This window comes from Vigna unguiculata, chromosome 1 (assembly GCF_004118075.2).
Source record: "Vigna unguiculata cultivar IT97K-499-35 chromosome 1, ASM411807v1, whole genome shotgun sequence".
Classification (NCBI taxonomy): domain Eukaryota; kingdom Viridiplantae; phylum Streptophyta; class Magnoliopsida; order Fabales; family Fabaceae; genus Vigna; species Vigna unguiculata.
The window spans coordinates 36,635,897-36,656,583 of record NC_040279.1 but is presented as its reverse complement, the minus strand read 5'-3'; the positions used below and the strand labels follow the sequence as shown (position 1 = coordinate 36,656,583).

The 20,687-nt window shown below is 26.5% G+C and overlaps 1 protein-coding gene across 1 annotated transcript; it reads left to right on the top strand.

Moving 5' to 3' along the window:
• Positions 1-8,501: 8,501 nt before the first annotated feature.
• On the top strand, positions 8,502-13,242 carry LOC114177098 (probable indole-3-pyruvate monooxygenase YUCCA10). The gene is made up of 4 exons (XM_028062340.1): positions 8,502-9,307; positions 11,153-11,386; positions 11,702-11,827; positions 12,904-13,242. The coding sequence occupies exons 1-4, from the start codon at positions 8,687-8,689 to the stop codon at positions 13,075-13,077; spliced, it is 1,155 nt and encodes a 384-aa protein (XP_027918141.1). The 5' UTR covers positions 8,502-8,686; the 3' UTR covers positions 13,078-13,242.
• Positions 13,243-20,687: the final 7,445 nt, after the last annotated feature.

Here is a 20,687-nt window from a genome sequence, read left to right as displayed (position 1 = left end):
ATAAATATAAAATTTAAATAAAAAAATAATTTACTAAACCGGACTTCCATTTCCAGTAAAAATAACTACAAAAATTAAATTAATAAAATTTTTGTAATGTACTTATAAATAATCTAAAATTAAATAATTAATACATAAATTATAAAACAATTGAAATTAAATCTTACAAACAAATCAAATAAAAAAATAAGAAAATTAAAATCACGAACTATACTACGAATATCAGTTAAAAAAAGCTGATTTAGAATTTCGTTAAAGGCTTAACCGGGCTTTGAATGCCCGTATACAAAAAAATGGATTTCGAATTCTGTTAAATCACTTAACCGGACTTCAAATGCCGGTTCATAATTTCAAATCCGTTTGGTATTGTTCACCGGGTTTCGAAAGCCGGTTAAAGATTTTTCCGGGTTTCAAAATATTAAAGAACCCGTGATTTTAGAGGAGAGGCAGAGAAAATCTTTTCTTTAACTTTTACCGCTCAATAGTCAAAAGGTTCAGAGGGGTATTATAGAAAATTTAAATTCTTTTAGAGATGCATTAAAACTCTTTGGAGATGTAGGGAAAAGCCCCCATTGGAAATTTAAGATTTTAGTGGCCCATAATGGTTGTTACATGGTCCCTTCTAGTTGCAGATTCTTATTAATTTCTTTGTTTTCTTTCACATTTCCAAGTTTCTAGTCCCCTCTCATGCTTTCACTAATGTACAACACCCTCTCCATTAGTACTTAATTATTTATAATTGTATGTTTCTATTTAGAAGTTTGGATTTCATTTTAATATTTTTTTACAGTATGTTTATCTATTTATTATTTATTTTTTCATTTTATAAAAGTCTCATATCAACTAGAAATAATATAATTTCGTAATATATAGATGAGTGCAAACTTCAACTTATGAGTCGATTTTTTATGTAATAAATTACAAAATTTTTTTTACATGTTATTGATCACTAGGTAAGGAAAATAGTTTATTTTTATAATAACTAATTTAAAATGATATTAATTTTTCATTATTTGATATCACACTATTATACTACTAATACATAACAAGAAAAAAACTCTAGAGGTATTTTAAGAGTGAGACATTTCAATAGGGCACTTGTGCTTTTTACATTGGCAAGCGACCCTTCAACAACAAATAGAAGATTTGTGACTTATTCATCGAGATTTGGAAAAAAAAATAAAAATAAAAAAGATACAACACAGCGCTAAAAGCATCAAAACAAAACTAGAAATGAAAAAATAATAATTACCTAAATAAAATAAAATTGTATTTTTCCATTTTCCTTGTTATTCATTCCCCACCAAAGAATTTAGGAGCAATCCTAAAAGTAAGTTAATGAACTTGACATGTACATGTGAATTTATTATGTGTAAAAGCAAACCGTTTTATCATATTTTGTTAAAAATATTAAGAAAAAGTAAACATACTTAGAATTTAGTATTTTGTTCATGTAGCATGTATAAGGAAAAGAGGAAAAAGAGTTGATAATATAAACTAGTTAGGTTTAAAAAATTAATTAACTACAATGTAAAATCACAAAAATAACATTTCAACACAATTAAAACATATTAGAAACTTATTGAAAATACCTCATGCATGGATGCCCACACATGTATCGCTTACTACGTATATGATTATGATATGTTTATTTTGAAAATAAATAATTCAAATTATATATTTTTAATTTTATAAATTACATATTTCATTAATAAGATATAAGAAAATTTTATAGATTACATAATAAAATATACAAAAATAATATATATATATATATATATATATATAGTGATTCAAATTAAAATATCATAATAAAAACATATTATCATGAATAATAGTTCAATTAAAAGAAAATTAATAAAGCATAAATTATAAGGTTGAAGAGAACTTTCCATGCCAGGACAATATATGAAGCATCCAAAGAAGAAGATAAGGTCTAAAATTGTTATTTATTATATCTTTACACGGTATAAACCCTTTATATCATATAATTCAACTTAATTTAAAATTTGTATTTTCTACTAGTAATAAATGAGTTAGTATAATAATATCCTATGTTTCTCTTTTTTTTTTCTTTTTATTATCATAATAATATCTGGTCATTTTTTAGTCTCTCACCTCGTTAATACAATTTATATACTAAAGTTTCATATGAATTGAAATAGTTTTATATTGACTTAACATCATAGCGTCCTTGAAGAGCGATCGTTAACAAACATAAACAAAATAGAAATATTTTGTGAGTAAAATAATTAAATTACTTATGGACAACCGATTATATAAATTTTATAGATAACTAGGATGCAGATAAATTTGAATATTATTGAAGCTCGTTTTATTATTATTTGAATGATTGTTATTGTTGAAGGTGTTGTTTTGAGGATGCCATTGTTCATCTTGTTATTCTTCACTAATTCTTACTTCCTCAGATATTCCTTTCCTTCCTACAGATTTTATTCAGATAAGTAGCAATTTTTTCTGCCCAACCTATTCCTTTAAAGGCATTAATTCATCTTTCACAACCTTTTCTTTTTCAACTATGATCTAAGAAAAACAAAGTAAAAAATTAAGAGTTATAGTAAGCACGATTTTTAATAGCTTTTTGTGAAAAATAGTAAAGTGGTGAGATGAGTATAAGCATAAAATTGTTAACAATAATAATAGTGAGAAAGCAATTGAGACGTTGTTGAAGGGGTAAATGCGGCATCATGAAAAACATTGAATTTGGCGACATTCATGAATTGACTTCCTAGGTTAGGTTGCGTCAAACAGAAACCCAACTACCAATCAAGGCAAAGAATTAAAAAGTAGGAAAATATAGGTCACCCTTTTTGTCAAATCTCATTACTACATTTCATTTTCTTCGTAAAATACACATTATTTCTCAAATAATAAGATTTTGAAAAACAAAATTTTCCAAATAGGTTTCGGGTGGCTGTTGTGCAATATGAATAATATGAATATGTAGTGGGACGTCGGATATCAAACGTTGACTAATGTTAAATAAGTGAAAAAATTGACGTCTAGTGATGTCAGATGCGTGGAAAATAGACGTCAAGTTTGAGTGAAGTCTGGCGCGTGATGTACAGATATTAAGAAACATCAGAACATATCTGGACAGACGTTAAAATTGACATTTTATTTACAAAAATGTCACTGGTCATGTTTAACGTCTGTATTCTCTTTAACAACGTTAACTAAATGATGTTCTAGACACTTTTTACTTTTATGTTAGCGACTTCTTTTTACTGTACACATGAGAAGTTCGGTCTCTAGAAAATTGAATTTCCACTTTCAATTTGCAGTTCCTACACAATAAAAAAGTTCATCGGTCCATTTGAGAAATTTTATTTTTAAAAGGTATTATTTAAAAAAAAACTGGACAAAATGTGGTGTACATACACTTCCATAGTGAATTTCATGTTCGGTGTGGAACAAATGTATTAAGCACCAGCCACTATGAGTAATAAAGTTTTGTCATGTAAAAAGTAACTAATGAGTAATCATTAAATTGTGATTCTTCAAAATCAAAAAATGTATGTTTTGCGTTTGAGTTTTGACCTTCTTTTACATAAAAAAATTGCATTAAAGAAGAAAAAACACATTTAAGCTGCCAACGATTATTTTAATGTACTTTGTATTCATTTTACTCTTGTTTTCTTTCGACCTTTCTTTTTGTTAAAAGTAATTTAAGTATAAAAAATTATACTATAATAATTAAATTTTGACAATTTTTTTTATATCTTTAATTATCAGTTTTTAAATGGTTTTTTTATTTTTTTATTTTTTTATATTCTAAACTCACTCAAAATATGTCAACTTAAGTTATAAGAGAAGTTATTAAAAGTGAATTATTACATTATCATTATCCTTTAAGTTAGTCTCACATAAAATTAAATAAAAAAAATACTAAGAAAAAATACTCATAAAACTAATATATAGCAAGGACCATAAAGAAGCAACCATTGTTTATCACTCTTTATTTTTCTCATAACAATAACAGCTTTCAAAGTTCACATCTTCTTGCATTGTGAATATCTAATAAGACTAATGTGTTAATTGTACGATAAATTGTGGTAGAATGAAAAAATAAAATAAAATATTATATATGAAATAATTGTTGATTATATCACTATCCATTATGACAATATATAAACAATTTCGATTTTTCTAGTGCTGAAATTGGGTTCACACTAATTGTTTACTTTTATGTGATTTTCGTGAGAAAACCCTAAAATATCTTGTCCTAAAAATTCAAAGACACAACTTACTTTTCCCAAAAGCAAATGTGTTTATCATTTATTTCTTTCATTGGAAGAAAAGTTGATTATGGATTGACATGCTCAATAATGCACTGCCACTCTTCTGAATTCTGATACCAGATGTTGAAAAACTTACAACTAATTTCTCTTTCTCAAATATTATGCTAATTACATCATAACCAATTACAAGGTACTTTTTTAATACGTTAAAAGAACAAATTTCGTAGACTTGATTTTTCTGTTTATTAGAAATGATTTTAAAAACTGATAAAAGTTAAATTCTAGATTATATTAAGTGTATAAATTGAAATCTTAATTTTGTATTATTTAGGGACAACCACCGCATTCCCAAAGTATTGTCCGCTTTGGAGCATTTTAGCTCCGTCACAGTTTTGTCCTTAAAAAATACCTTAGAGAGTGGAGGGAGGTAGGAGTATTTAAATTTCGCTTGACCTCGACTCCTAAGCGATGTGGGACTTATTGGGTATACCGAAACAAGACCCCAGTCGAGGACAAGGAAAGTTGAAGGGGAGTTGTCGGGCCCCACGGTGGACGCCAATGTTCCAATTCCGATCCAAATTCGTCCGGCAGCCATCTTTTAGGAACACATTCATAACTTTTCACTAAAGTATTTGTATGTTTCACTTTTTTTTTATCAGAAGTAATTTCCATATTAATTTTATGATATTTTTTATTAATTAGGTTATCATATCTTGTTTAAAGATGATTCTATAAGAAATAATGACGTTAAAGAAATACATAATCCGTTATATCTTATTAAGAATTGAAATGCTTAATTATGCACTTTCTTTTGCTTAATATTTATAGATAGAATTAATTGTCAAATAATTATGAAATGTAATCATTTTCTAATAACAATAATTAGATCAAATCTTTCGAATTCTATCTTTAATTTAAAGATATCGACGTTAACATGACAATACTAAATAGTTTACTACACCAATTTAAAAAATTGTTGCTGAACATTTTTTATTTGAAAACTTATTTGGTTCAATTGATAGGTTAGAAATTGCGGATTAAGTTTCTTAACTTTCTACGTAAGTTCATAAATTGTATAAGAAAAGAAGTAAATTGTTAATTAATTTATTTATATATGTTTTTTTATTATGTAAAAATTATTATAGTTTATGTGAAATAATTAATAATTATTTATTAAATAAAAATAACTTATCTGTCTAATTTATAAAGGTTACATGAAGAAATTACTGTAATGTCCCATTTTAAATAGATAAATCCAATTTAATAAAACGTCACATACATAAATATCTAGAGAGTACGAAAATTGGTATATGAAGGTACAGGGTACTCCAAACCTATTCATAACAAAAGAAAATAGGCACCACACTGCCTAATATAAGTACAATAGTTCAAAAGCAGCACAAGTTCTTGTCTAGAACAAGAGAAAATCTAACTAATAAAACTCCTTCAGCCGCGGGCCCATAGTGAGTCCAATACCCGTCCATAACCATCAAGTTGCAGCATCTCTACTATCCTTACCGCTGCCAAGGATTCTCACATCTGCTCACATCAATAAAATTGATGATCATCGCAATGGAGAAAGCCACACACAACATTCAAGCAAGCAAAAGGGTAAACTAGAGTAACAGATCCTTATATTATAACACTCAACAGGTAAGTTCAAAACCAAACATAATTAACAGATATCCACACATGATATGCCCAAACCACTTAAGACTTGTAGACTTGACTATCCGGATACGTATAATGAGGCACCACCACAAGACTGTGGAATTACGTCCTAGTAGTGAGGCACCACCACGAGGCCTTCGTGGAATTACGTCCTTATATTGAGGCACCACCAAGATACCCTCATGGAATTACGTCCTTATATTGAGGCACCACCCCACCATGAACTCTCACCCCGAGGTTCATGGAATTAAATCCAATAGATGAGGCACCACCATTGACTCCCCTAAGAGGGTCCATGAGATTACGTCCATATGATAAGGCACCACCATGAGCTCCCACCATGAAAGTCATGGGATTACATCCTACACATAACTTGTCCATATTTCACCAAATCAATCATTGAGTTTTCATGCATACCAATCTCATGCTAATATATATATAAATAACCAACTATCCAAACATATATCATGACAAACTCATACCAAACACATCAACTTCCAATCCCAATTATATCATATAGAGTGTATATGGCCTCATAACTTCAACGGTTTAAAGCACACCTCATCCAATCACATGAAACATACACATATGCACTTAACCCTGTCAATCTCGCTCAGCTGCAACATGAGTCAGAGAGAAGGGTGGTTTCATTTTGAGCGACCAACAGCTCGTCTGGACGAGTTCAGCAGAACCTTCCCGCTCTCACGCGTGCCAAGCCAGAAAAAAAAATCATCCAAACAACACCAGTAATGCATTTCATACCATAGACACCGTGAATCAAGTATTCATAACATAAAATAGACCAAACATGCAAAAATGACTTAAAATAATGAAACTCTGACTTCCCTTACCTGGAAAATGGCTAATATTGGACTTTGACTCTTAAGCCAGCGAAACCAGTAGCTATAAGGACAGATCTATGAACTGGAACAGTGACACGACAAAGGAGATTGAATTCATACAGTGAGTCCTGATATAAACCACGGAAACAACTTAGAAAGGTTAGGTTCGAGAATTAACTTACGTGGACGGAAGACGGAGGTTGAGCTCACTTGAACTTGAGTAGATCTCCAAACCCTAGCAGAGGTTCTGTGGAGAGAAAATGAGTAAGTTAGGGCACTGATTTTTTAGAATCACTTGCAATTGAGGAACCTTAGCTACTTTAGGGGTCTTGGCACCCGATGGGCCAACCCTTTAGACCCAACAGTGTGGCAGTCCTTAATATTAAGGTATTCAATAAAAGTGAACCTTACAATTATTACAACACAAAAAAAAACCTAATCATGACAATAAAAAATTAAGTCAAGGAGCGGTTTCATAAATTATTAAGTTTTTAGATAATTTCAAATTACTATAGTTAAATGGGTGTAATGAATAATTTAATATTGTAATTTAAATTATAATAAATTTGTATGATTGAAAATTAATTATATTAAATAATAAAACTGTATTCCTAATGTAATATGAAGAAGTGATGTTTACTTGGCTAAATAGATTATGCCCAAATTATGCAGCTTTATTTTTTAATATAATATGCTTTCATATGCAGTAAATGATAAATCCGTATACGGATGGATAATGCTTCTCTTAGATGATATTAAGAGAAAATGTAGGTTTTCAAAAATAGTTTCTTTCCCTTTTCTATTCATGGTTGACGGGGCAAACCGCATTCTGTGCTTCACATTTGTTCAATGAACGGTCATATTTTAATTACTAAATTTTAATATTTTTTTTATAATATGAGATGTTATTTTTTAAATAATTTTAAAATATTAAAAATAAAAAATTAATGAATCACTTAAAAGATATTATTTTAAATTATAAAAAAAATTATCAAAATTTAATAGTTAAAATATTTTTCTTTTGGTGAATAAACATACCGTTAAAAGGAACAGAGACAGTAAAACCTAAAATCCTTGTCATGTTTTTTCTCACACACTTTAGATGTAAAACATTTTCAAACCATCCATGTTTATCATGTTGCATAAGATAGAAATAAAATAATTTATTTTTGTATATTATATATTTAAAAGATATTTCACACAAAAAAATTTAAAAAATAAATTTATAAATATAAAGTAAAATTTAAATAAAAATAAAAAATTATAGAATTTAATAAATAAAAAGTTTCATTTTATTTTAGTTCAACAGTAAAAAAAAAAGTTGACCGAATAGAGAATCAACATATTATTTATATAATTGAAAATAATAATTTAGAGATTAATTTATCAATTTAGAAATTAATTTTTTAAATAAAAATTAATTTAAAAACAATTTTTAATAACCAAAATCTAAATAGTTAATATTAATGATTAATTTAAATATTATAATTCATAATATAAACTATTTTATTCCGTGATGATTATATTTTTAAAAATTATTTTAATTATTAATATTTTTTAATTTATAAGTTTCGATTACTATAATTGTTATTAGTTAAATTTTTTAATTTATTAATCAAATATTGTCTTGTAATTAAGTAAAATCGTCAAACTTAATAACATATTTAATTATCTTTATGGTTATCAAAAATTTAGATTTAGACTTGGTGAGTTCCTTGCTCAAATATACTATTCTCTTACGAAGCATTTCAATGAGAAGTATCTTTCACAAGTAACCCTGCGCTCTGATATTAAAATATCGATCTTGTTGCGTGTGATGTCTGTGCAGAAGTAAGGGGCCCTATATAATACGTTGCAGCAGACGAAAGCAGAAAGCAATATTGTAACTAAGATCACAAACAAAGAGTGAGAATGCAGGAAGAGAAAGCCGAGCGAGTGATAGTGGTCGGAGCAGGCCCCTCAGGGCTTTCCGCCGCCGCATGTTTGAGGAAGCACTCCATTCCGTTCATAATCCTCGAGAGAGAAGACTGTTTCGCTTCTCTGTGGAAGAAATACTCCTACGACCGTCTCCACCTCCACCTCAGGAAGCACTTCTGCCAGCTTCCACACAAACCATTTCCACCCTCTTTCCCTCCCTACGTTCCCAAGAACCACTTCCTAGACTACCTCGACGACTACGTCTCCCACTTCGCCATCGCGCCGCTCTATCGGAGGACGGTGGAGCTCGCCCAGTACGACGGCGCCCGCCGCTGCTGGACGGTGGAGGCCCGGAATGGGGAGTCCGGCGAGGTGGAGAAGTACTGCGGGAGATTCCTGGTGGTGGCTACCGGGGAAACTAGCGATCCCTTTGTGCCGGCGGTGGAAGGGTTGAGTAGTTTCCCTGGGAAGGTGATTCATTCTACTCGGTTCAAGTCAGGGAAGGAGTTCAAAGACGAGAATGTTCTTGTTGTTGGGTCTGGGAATTCCGGCATGGAAATCGCTTTGGACCTTGTCAACCATGGTGCCAAAACCTCCATTCTTGTTCGAAGCCCGGTAATTCTATTATAGTTAATTAGTCTATTCATCGTCTAATGTTTTTGTAGAATGTTTTTGTAGGATTAAGGTTAAAACATGTTTTAATATAGCATTTTATTTTTGTTTAAAGATCATATTTTTTTTACTTTTTTTTTACTTTTTCTTATAACAAGAGTGCCATATTTTAAATAGTTTTAAAAAATTGAAAATGAAAAAATAAAAAATTACTTAGAAAATAGCACCTCATGTTATAAAAATAATTATCAAAATTTAGTAGTTAAAAATTAATTTTCTTTCGTTAATCTCTTTTTATAAAAAAAGAGATAAATTAAAAAAAAATAGAGAAATAGGAGAGAATTACGATTTTTTACCCAAAAAAAAATCTAATAAAAAAATTCTCCAATCCAACCTGGTATAGTATAAAAGAATGATAGTGTCAAACTATCGTGGTCCTTTATTAAAAGTGACCTATTTTTATATTAAGTTCACACTTGGTTATGCTCGAGCTGAATTGCATGGTCTGGTTTTTTTCTCTTTTTAATAAAAATGTATTTTAGAAAGAATTAAAATCTTTTTAAAAACATTATGGCATGTTTTAGATTTACAAATTAAATTTGTTGTTATAGCATGTTTTAAATTATTGATAATAATTTTATTATATTATTATAATTTCAATATTAAATTAAAATCGATCTAAATGGTATTTATATTTGATTTGTTTCCAATTCATCGTCACAAAAATTGTGCTAAAAATTCGATTTTTCAGAAACTGAATTATGATCATAAAAAAAATGCATGTTCCTTTTTTTAAATACTTTAGCACCACGTTGGTTTGGAGAAAAAAAAAAGTTCATAAAGAGCGAAGATTAAATTGGCTTGACTGAGAATACATATACGTTAAAATAAGTGTGTTGTTTAGTTGAAAAAAAAAGTCATTTTGATGCTATTTCATAAAAAATATTAATATTTTTTTATCATTATAATGTATTTTTATTATCATATTTTTAGAAGAGGAACAACAATTGTGCTAATAAAACAAGAGAAGAATGTGAGAATAAAAGAAGCAAGTAACACTAAAAAATAAGATAATGAACGTTTATCAAAGCTATTTCTAGACAAATAATTACTTCATCGGGTACAAAGTTTATAACTCTGATCTCACTCTTTTGATTTCAGATTTCGTTTGATTATTATATTTCTATATTTCCAAACAGCTTATGTTGGTGTTTTTCTATCATACTAAGGTTATTACTTGTTTGGAAGTTAAAGATCAATACTTCAATAATATGAATATTCTCTTACAAGAATCAGATAGCTAAACTGCATGCTTTAAAAGATGATATTTCTTTTTATGATACATCTTACCATGTTAGATTTTTTTTTTTTTTGCTTTAAAATACTTGGCACATTATTTATTTACTTAAAAATTCAGTGGACCCAAAGCTTTAATGTAGTAGACTTGTTGTTAGACTAACTCTACTTTAATTTTAAATGTCGATGACAGATTATTAAGTAATCCGAAACATCAAACAATTCACACTCCAACCAATCTTTATCTGACATATCAATGCACTAATATATTTATTAGTAATTAATGATAATGTTAGAATAAGGCTTAGAAAACGATCTAAAAAGTCAAGAGTAGTCATTTTCACTGGATTGGTATAAAGTGTTTACGAAAGCTTGTTACTTTGACTTTTTTGTGGTGTTGTATTGGTCACGAATTGATGTGAAAAGAACAGAAAAAGTAGGCATATTTATAATGTTGGTGGTGTTGTGTTGACCTGAATAAAGGGTGAGTTATGGTTTGCTTGTTACGCACTCTAATAGATGGAAATTATTGAATAATAATGGAAGGAACAGGTTCATTTTTTATCGAGGGAAATGGTGAGTTTAGGGTTGTTTCTGCTGAAGTATTTGTCGTTGAGCATGGTGGACTCGTTGATGGTGATTCTGAGCACCATGGTTTACGGTGATGTGACTAAATATGGGGTCAGAAGACCCACCGAGGGACCCTTTTACATGAAGGTCAAGCATGGAAAATATCCAGTTATTGACGTTGGAACCTATAAGAAGATAAAATCTCAAGAACTAAAGGTACGTGTTATAGATAGATATAGTCTTTGGCAACTTTTTTTCTTCTTTAAATCACTCCTTTTTGTGGCTTTCGTATTTATTAAAATTTTCAATATAATCCAATAATCAGCACAAAAGGAAGGTTTTTAGTGTTGTTTTTCTACTATCATTTAATTTTTTATGCATATAAAATACATTCTTATACACTTTATAGGTAGTTGAACTGTTTCATTTCCTTGGTAGAATAAAATACTGAGTCGCTTAAAGATTTTACACCATAATGTTTGTTTTGTGTGACGTGACGAAGCAGCATTCTGTATATTGTGTGATATGTAGGTTTTTGCAGCAGAAATAGAAAGCGTAAGAGGCAAGGATGTCCTATTCAAGAATGGGGAGTTACACCCATTTGACTCCATTGTTTTTTGCACAGGCTTCAAGAGATCAACCAACAAGTGGCTCAAGGTAAGAAATAATTACTTGTAGAAAAAAAAAATAATTATGTTGGAAATTACTAGTCGACCAAAGTTTCATGTCGCCAAGAGATAAGTTCAATTTAGATTATATAAGTAGGTTCAAACCTTACAAAGCTGGATTGTATGACTGAGTTAGGTTTAAAATTCAGAGTCATGGATTAAACATATCCTAACAAGATTTGTTGTTTGTTGAACATATTATTTCACTCGTTCAGACCATGAATTAATGTTTAGTTTAAAGTACGAGGTGTATATATCTCTCGGCGTGAACATATCAACTAGAGATAAAGTCAATTTATATATATGTAGATGCCAATTTCATCTTACAAACTGATTATGTAAAGTTGAGTTAAACTTAAAATCAATTTAAAACTAGTCGACCAAATATCAAATGAAATTGTAATATATAAATAAATACAAAACTCATATTATAAATTGGTTTTTAAACTTGAAATATACTTTTCAATAAGTGCATCATATCAGAATCATGTGTTAAAAGTTTCATGTTGACAAGAGATAAGTCCAATTTAGATTATATAAGTGTGTTCAAACATTAAACATATCTTAACAATATTTGTTGTCTCTTGGACATATTGATTCATCCGTTCAGACCATGAATTAACGTTTAGTCTAACATAAGGCTTGAAATTCACTTCTAATATGGTATCAGAGCTAGGTTAGAGTTTATCCTAATGAAATTTCTTGGACATTTTGTTCCTCCCGCTATCGGACCGCTAACAGACCACCTACAAATTTTTAGTCCCACGTACGAGATGAATATACCTCGGCGTGAGAGGTTGTATTGGAAGTCCTATATCGACTAGAGATAAGGTCAATTCACAATATATAAATGAGGTGCAATCCTCATCTTACAAGCCGATTTTGTGGAATTGAGTTAAGCTTAAAATTCACTTCGAATTATATATATAGATGTCAACCTGACCTTACATACTGATTCCGTAAAGTTGAATTAAATTTAAAGTAAAATTCTTAACATCATTCAAAGTTTATTTTAACTAAATTTACTTTATACAGTGTGTAAGAAATTGAATTATGTTTGTGCAGGGTGATGATTACCTTCTGAACGATGATGGTCTTCCGAAGCCAAGTTACCCCAGGCATTGGAAGGGAAATAATGGTTTGTACTGTGTTGGGCTATCAAGAAGAGGCTTCTATGGAGCTGCTGCAGATGCTGAAAATATAGCAAATGATATAAGCTTCTTCATGCAACAACCCTGAGAACAACACTTTCCCTGTATCATGTTTTTCGAACATAATTATTACAACACATCATGATTTGGAACATTGTCGTTCTTATTGTTTCTTTAGCTCCCATTGGTCTTCGACAGGGACATCAGTATAATCTGCAAATAATAATAACATGCTTCCCTCTGCATTTTCTTATAATATCATTCATAGCAATGTGTTCAACAATTAATTATGGAGTTCAATCATTGTTGCAATTTTTTTTTTTATCATTGAAGAGTTGTATAATTGTTTTTAAAAATGAAAAAAAAATACATCAATTGTACGGGACTATTGAAGAATGTTCTATAATTATTTTTAATGTAGAAATTTAACTAATACAGATTGTAAAAGAAAGGCTCTACTAATAGAAAAAACTATTTACAACCAAGTTACTCTTGTTAATTATTTTTTCTATGGGGTAAATAGTGGAGCATGTATTTATACTACAAATTAGTGAGGGCTTTATATAATAGTACCATTAAAAATTTCTTTACTTTTTAATTAATTATATAAAAAGATTGCTATTATTGATTTTTTTTTCTTCTCCTTATTCGATTAGCCCTTCATGATTTTATAATTTTGAATAACTTTAATCAACGATAAAGTTTATATATCAAAAAATTACAAGAGAAAAATAATAGAAATAAATTATAAGTGTTAATAGGATATCTAGCCATTATTTGGGAGTTAAAAAAAATCTCAAGACGAAATATAACACAAAAAACAGTCTCATTAAGGTTCAATTCACATCAATTATCGATGAGCAATAAATAGTAACTTAATTATATTTTTAATCTCTCAATTACCCCTAATATCACTTTGGTTTTCCTTCATTTTTTTTTCTCTGTTTATAGCAAATTTAATTCTTAATAACAATTTTCAGTTTGGGTATCAATTGACTACACGAAATAAATTTTAGTCCTTTCGTTTTTTTTTTCTTTGCTGTATTATTACACAGTTTTTGGGCTCCACCCATTGTGTCTTTGGACTTTTTAATGTACATTCATACTTTAATACTTTCTTCAACTACCTTATAAAAAAAAAAATATGAAGATTTATAATCAATTTAAAACTATATTTTGAATTACGAAATTTTTAGTATTTTGAAATTATGAAGTTTGAAACTATATTTATTTTATCCTTAATGTCATATTAATATATTTTGGGCTGCGTGATTTAAAATCTAAAATATGATTTTATATTACAGAAAATAAAAATATTTTAAATTTTGTAAATTGAAAATGTTTTAGATTATTTAATTCGTAATACAGTTTTTGAAAAAATATCTTCAATTACCTAAATTCGTAAATAACCAGCAAGACAATGAATCTCAAATTATCAGAAACACATGGGCCAAGCCCTAAGCCCTGCTCCAGATTGGGCTCGCTCAATGTCCCTTCCAATTCGGGACCATCTTTATGTCACTGTCATATTGGGCTCCAACACTCTCATATATGAAACATTCCAACATTAACATAACACAACAAATAACTAGTTTAATCTAATTAAACAATTTGGTAGGGATAATTAATAAAAACCGAGTTTTATTTCCATAATTAATTTTTGACCAACCTCATTTTATTCGTCACTCTTTCCCTTTTGTTTTATATGTTTTTAACATGGATCAATTTAGTCCTTATATGATTTTATTTTAGGTCATTTGTTTTTTACTAGCATTATATATGTGTGAAATGTATATTTAAATGAATATTAATTAAAAATATTTTATTGAAACATGTGTATATATAGAATTGATTATAGTACCTGATAAATAAATCTCTCTTTGGTTTTTATGTGATTAGTTGCAATGTAATAGTAAAAAAAATATTGAGGTTGATGAGATCTCGTGTAGGATTTAGAAGTAGTGATCTTATCAACCCTAAAACATTAATTTCTTACATAAAAAAAATTAATTTCTTACCTAAAAACTTCATCATGTTTGATCCCTCAGTTTTCAGATTGGATAGTACAAGAAACATTCATGACCATTCTTTCATTTTGTTGAGCCTATTATATACCATATCGACATTTATTTAACGTTAGATGGAGCCATTCAAGGGTACCTACTCTCACTTCAGAAAAAAAAAATTACCTAAAATTTGAAACAATAAAAAAAAAATACTAAATAACGTTCATGAAAGAATCACATAATGAGATTTTTTTTTATTATTATTAAAGGTTAGTGTTAATCACTATTTTATGTGAGAGTTTAAATTTGAATGCACCATAAACCACATGTTATGTTTATGTATGGGTTAGGTTAATATCTCCCATATATTTTGAAATAGCAATAATAATATTTGTTAATAATGTAATAATATTAAACATTTAATATTATGGTTAACAAAATAAATATAATAATCATAATAGTATTATTAAAAACATATGTGTATGTATTTTTTTCTTATGGTAATTATTATAATAAGAATAGAATGAATTATTATAGTAATTAATAAATAAAAAAATTATTACAATTATAAAGAACTGTATTCATAAAAATAGTTAAAAATAAATTAATTTTTATAATTTTACTATGCGTAATTTTCTCTCACAAAATAAAACTAATAAAACAAAGTTAATTAAGTTTGTAAAAGAAAAAACAATAAAAATTTACACAAAAAACTACAAAACATAAGGAGTAAATTGTAAATAATTATATAAACAAACACATACAAAAGTGATTATCTTTATTAATGACGTAAATATAAAATGTATTTTATATTTGTTATTATATTTATAGAAAATTCATCTTTTATATACACATTTTATTTTTTAATATTTAACATTTTTTGAAATTAAAATAATTAACTTATCATTTAAGAAACCGTTTTTTTAAATATAATATTTTTTAAAATAAAAATAACTATTCAAAGCTATTTATAAAATAAATAAAAGTTATCTTTAATTATAAAAATTATTTATTTTTATAATTATTATTATATTTTTTTGTGTTAAAAATCAACGCATATGTGTCTACTGGTAATAAATGACATATATTAATACTTAATAATATCGTATTTTACTTATTTTAATTTTTATTTTTATAACAGAATTATTTAATTAACATGTAATAAAAGAGTATGAACATGATACAGATATAACCATTCTTCGAAAAAATAGAAATAAGAAAAAAAAATCCATATTAATTTTATAGGAAGTCAAATCCGCCTTCTGTCTATCCATCGTCATCCTATTAGTAAAAAGTGTAGGTTTGAAATTTTATAAGAGAAACAAAGCATTCCTTTTATACTTATTTTCTCATTTTATTAAATCTATATATTAAAAAAAAATATTAAATTTTACTTTATTAAAAATAGCACCTCATGAATGTCATTTAATTTAATTTTTTTTATTTTGTAATTTTTTTATCACTTACATTTTTTTAATTAATTACTATCAAGTAAAAAATTAAGTTTTCTAATATACGATGCACTAATACTTCAATTTATATCACGTATATGTATTTATATTTAACACAAATACGTATTTGATACTTTAATATATTTTACCAATATATCAATGAAGTATTTAATGTATAAAGTAGTATTATTTTTATGATAACAATAATTTATAATTTTTTATGTTAACAATTTTAATATATATGATTTTAATTTGGCTTGATACAATAACAATCATATATTTATCATATTTTTAAAAATTATTATACATTTTTCGATATGCATGTATCATGTATGCGTCATATCTGATACACATATGTATTTATGCGTCATAGCGTTTAATAATTCTAATCAGTACTTTAATTTCACTGGCCAATATTAAATATATTACATTTTTTATCTATGTATTTTAATTAAAAACTTACAAATTTTAATGAATTAATTCATATTTTTATCAATAACACAATTTTATTTTTAAATGTCTATTTTGTTTATGTACACATATATTTATAAACCCATGTAACAAAAGGAATTTTAATAATTATGTACTTTACAAAATCACCGAAGATTTACACACTTATGATTATTTCTTAATAAATTCACATGCATTTAGTTGTTTCTGGCCAACATTTATACATTTATGAAGTTATTATTATTATTATTATTATTATTATTATTATTATTATTATAAATTGTATCTACATGCCTTTTGTTGTGATTTAAATACACGAAAATATCTCTGTGTATTACAATACTTAAGTAAAAATATAAGAATAAAAAATACTGAAAATATTAATGTTGAGAGTTTTTTAAAGGTAAATGCAGATGAATCCAAAGACTTATATACTTCTAAAATTCATTGTACTTCTAATTTAAAAGGTTTTTTTTTTTCTCATTTAGTTTCAATTTTATAGTCACTAGTCTATCGGAATCTTTTTGGTATATGCTCTTATTCTCTGTGTATTTAATTAATTTTTTTCCACAATAAACTCATTTAAATTTTGTTCTTATCCAACAAATCTTATTTTGGTTTTAATTTTATTGTTATGAGACTTCAGTTTAGTTTGAATAGAACTCCGAACATTTAACTTTCTTTTCTTTCCAATTTTTAAAAGTAAATTTGGAAATATATGTCAAAATTAGGTTTTCCAATAATCAAATTCTAATCGATTTTTTAGGCCAAGTGGGGTACGTTGAGATTTTGATTCGATCCTCCGAGATCAAACTCTGACATGCTATTCTATTTTTTCTTGTAGTATTGAGATGTAACTGTCTACATCAAATTTATCAAATCTAAAATCTTAATAATATTTTTCTTATTATTATTCTCTTATCAATGAAGTCGAGATTTTCTAAGTTGTTGAGATGTATGGAAGACACTTCAATAACACCAAAATTAAAAATATATATGGTTAAAAGTTAGATGAGATCAATTCACAAAATATATAAATAGAGTGTAATTTTCATTTTATAAATTAATTCTGTAAAATCAAATTAGATTTAAATTTTACTTTTCTAACATATATCGTGAATAAATTTATTATTATTATTATTATTATTATTATTATTATTATTATTATTATTATTATTATTATTATTATTATTATTATTATTATTATTATTATTACGATCTCTTACTTGTGATCTAAATTAAGTAAAAATAATACAAATGAATTTAGAATACTCTAGTCTATCATACATCTCCTAATTATTAGTATGTTGATTTAACTTACATGTGTGGATATAATACCGCAAATTGATGACATTATTTAAGTTTTGTATTATAAATATATATTTAAAAAATTAGGCTTAATTATCACTTATAAAATAATATATATATATATATATATATATATATATATATATATATATATATATATATTTAACTTTTAAACTTAAATGTAAAATTAAAACTAGTTTATATTTTAAAATTTGATAAATAACGTTAATATTTTTGTATGTATTTAACATGTTTTATGTTGATATCTGAGATAGATTATGTAAATAAAATAAAATGTTATTTTAGAATAACATTTAAATTAAAAAATTATATTCACTCATTTATAAAATTTAAAAATTAAAAATAATCAAAATTTTAAAAAATAATCTAATTTAAAATGTATATTTAAAAATTAAAACATATTTAACCATCGAAAAAATTATATTACAATCATTTAAAATCTTATTTCTTTAATTGATTTAAAGTGTGAAGATTGAATCATGTTATAAATGAGTTATTTTGTTTTTATACTTAGTTATATTTTGTCTCTCCATTTTAATATTATAGTTTGTGATGAATAATAGTAATACATTAGTATTTAATTTCCCTATGTGTTTTTAACAGTCAACTAAAACCATAGGACATAAAAGTTTGTACCTTGAAATTTCATGCTACAGAAATTGCAAACATCCTATACATCATTACAACAACATTTCCAAACAAACCTTTTGCCTCTCTCTTTGTTGACAGCTAAGACTTTGTACAAGTTTCATCACAATTACATCACTAGGAATGGATTATCAAACGTATTTTTGTTTTTTTTAAGATTTACGGTTTTCTTTTCTTTTTCAATGTTGATTGTTTGATGGCAACTTTTTTAATATATCTGTAATCTCTCTGTGTGTGACACTGTCAGTTAAAACAATGCAAATGAGCGTTACGTGTGAACTACTAAGACTATATACTCACTGCACCATTCATAACAATCTCTTAATTTTATGATTTCAAAAGTGTGAACACTCAATAAATTATCACAAATTAATTCTTATAATATTTCTTTTTCTATCATATTCATTTCTTTTTTCTATCTCCTTTTCTATATGATTTTTTTTTCTGATGTATTATTATTTTCATGTGCTTGTTGGGTCGTAGTTAAAACTTCGTAAACAAAATTTTTTGTAATGTCTCATTAATGATAGGAGCTTCAACAAAAATATTTTAGGGTGTGAAATTCTTTTATAAATATATACAAGATTTTGAGATATCAGATATATATAAAATACATTAAATAAAAAATAATTTAAATTATATATTAATGTATATAAAAAAAAGTTTGGAAGTTTAAACTCCTCCATTATGATGTTCCGCGTCTCACTTGCATGTACATTATTATTAATAAAAAAATTGAACAAATATATACGTAATCTTTAATTTTTTTAAGAAAATATTGAAAAAAAATTCCTTACACAACTATCAAAAAGAAAAAAATAAGAACATTTATATTATTTTTTTAATGAAACAAATTATATTCATTCATTTTATAAGCACCATAACTATGTCTTTAATTCTTAGTGCCGGTTATTTTTTATGTCATAAATTAATCATAAATACATACGAAACATAATGGCTCAAATTTAAAGAAACACTTGCTTGAATTAGACTCAATCATATAATTATGATGGTCAACATCTCACTTACATATACATTACTATTAATACAAAAAATTAAACAAATATATACGTAATATTTAAATCTTTTTAAAAAATATCGAGAAAAATTTCCTTACACAACTATCAAAAAGAAAAAAAATATGAACATTTACATTATTTTTTAATTAAAAAAATTATATTCATTCATTTAATAAGCATCATAACTAAGTTTTTAACTCTTAGTGCCAGTTATTTTTTAGGTGTCATAAATTAGTCATAAATAAATACAAAACATAACGGTTCGAGTTTCAAGAGACATTTACATTGAATTAGACTCAATCATATAATTATGATGATCAACGTCTCACTTACATATACATTACTATTAATAAAAAAATTTAAACAAATATATATGTAATATTTAAATCCTTTTAAAAATTATCAAAAAAAATTTCTTTACATAACTATCAAAAAGAAAAAATATGAACATTTATATTATTGTTTTAATAAAAAATTATATTCATTCATTTAATAAACATCATAACTAAGTCTTTAATCTTCGGTGCCGGTTATTTCCTGTGTCATAAATTAATCATAAATACATACAAAACATAACAGTTCGAGTTTCAAGAGACACTTACATTGAATTAGACTCAATCATATAATTATGATGGTCAGCGTCTCACTTATGTATACATTACTATTAATAAAAAAATTAAACAAATATATACGTAATATTTAAATTTTTTTAAAAATTATTGAAAAAAATTTCCTTACATAACTATCAAAAGAAAAAAATATGAACATTTATATTATTTTTTTAATAAAAAATTA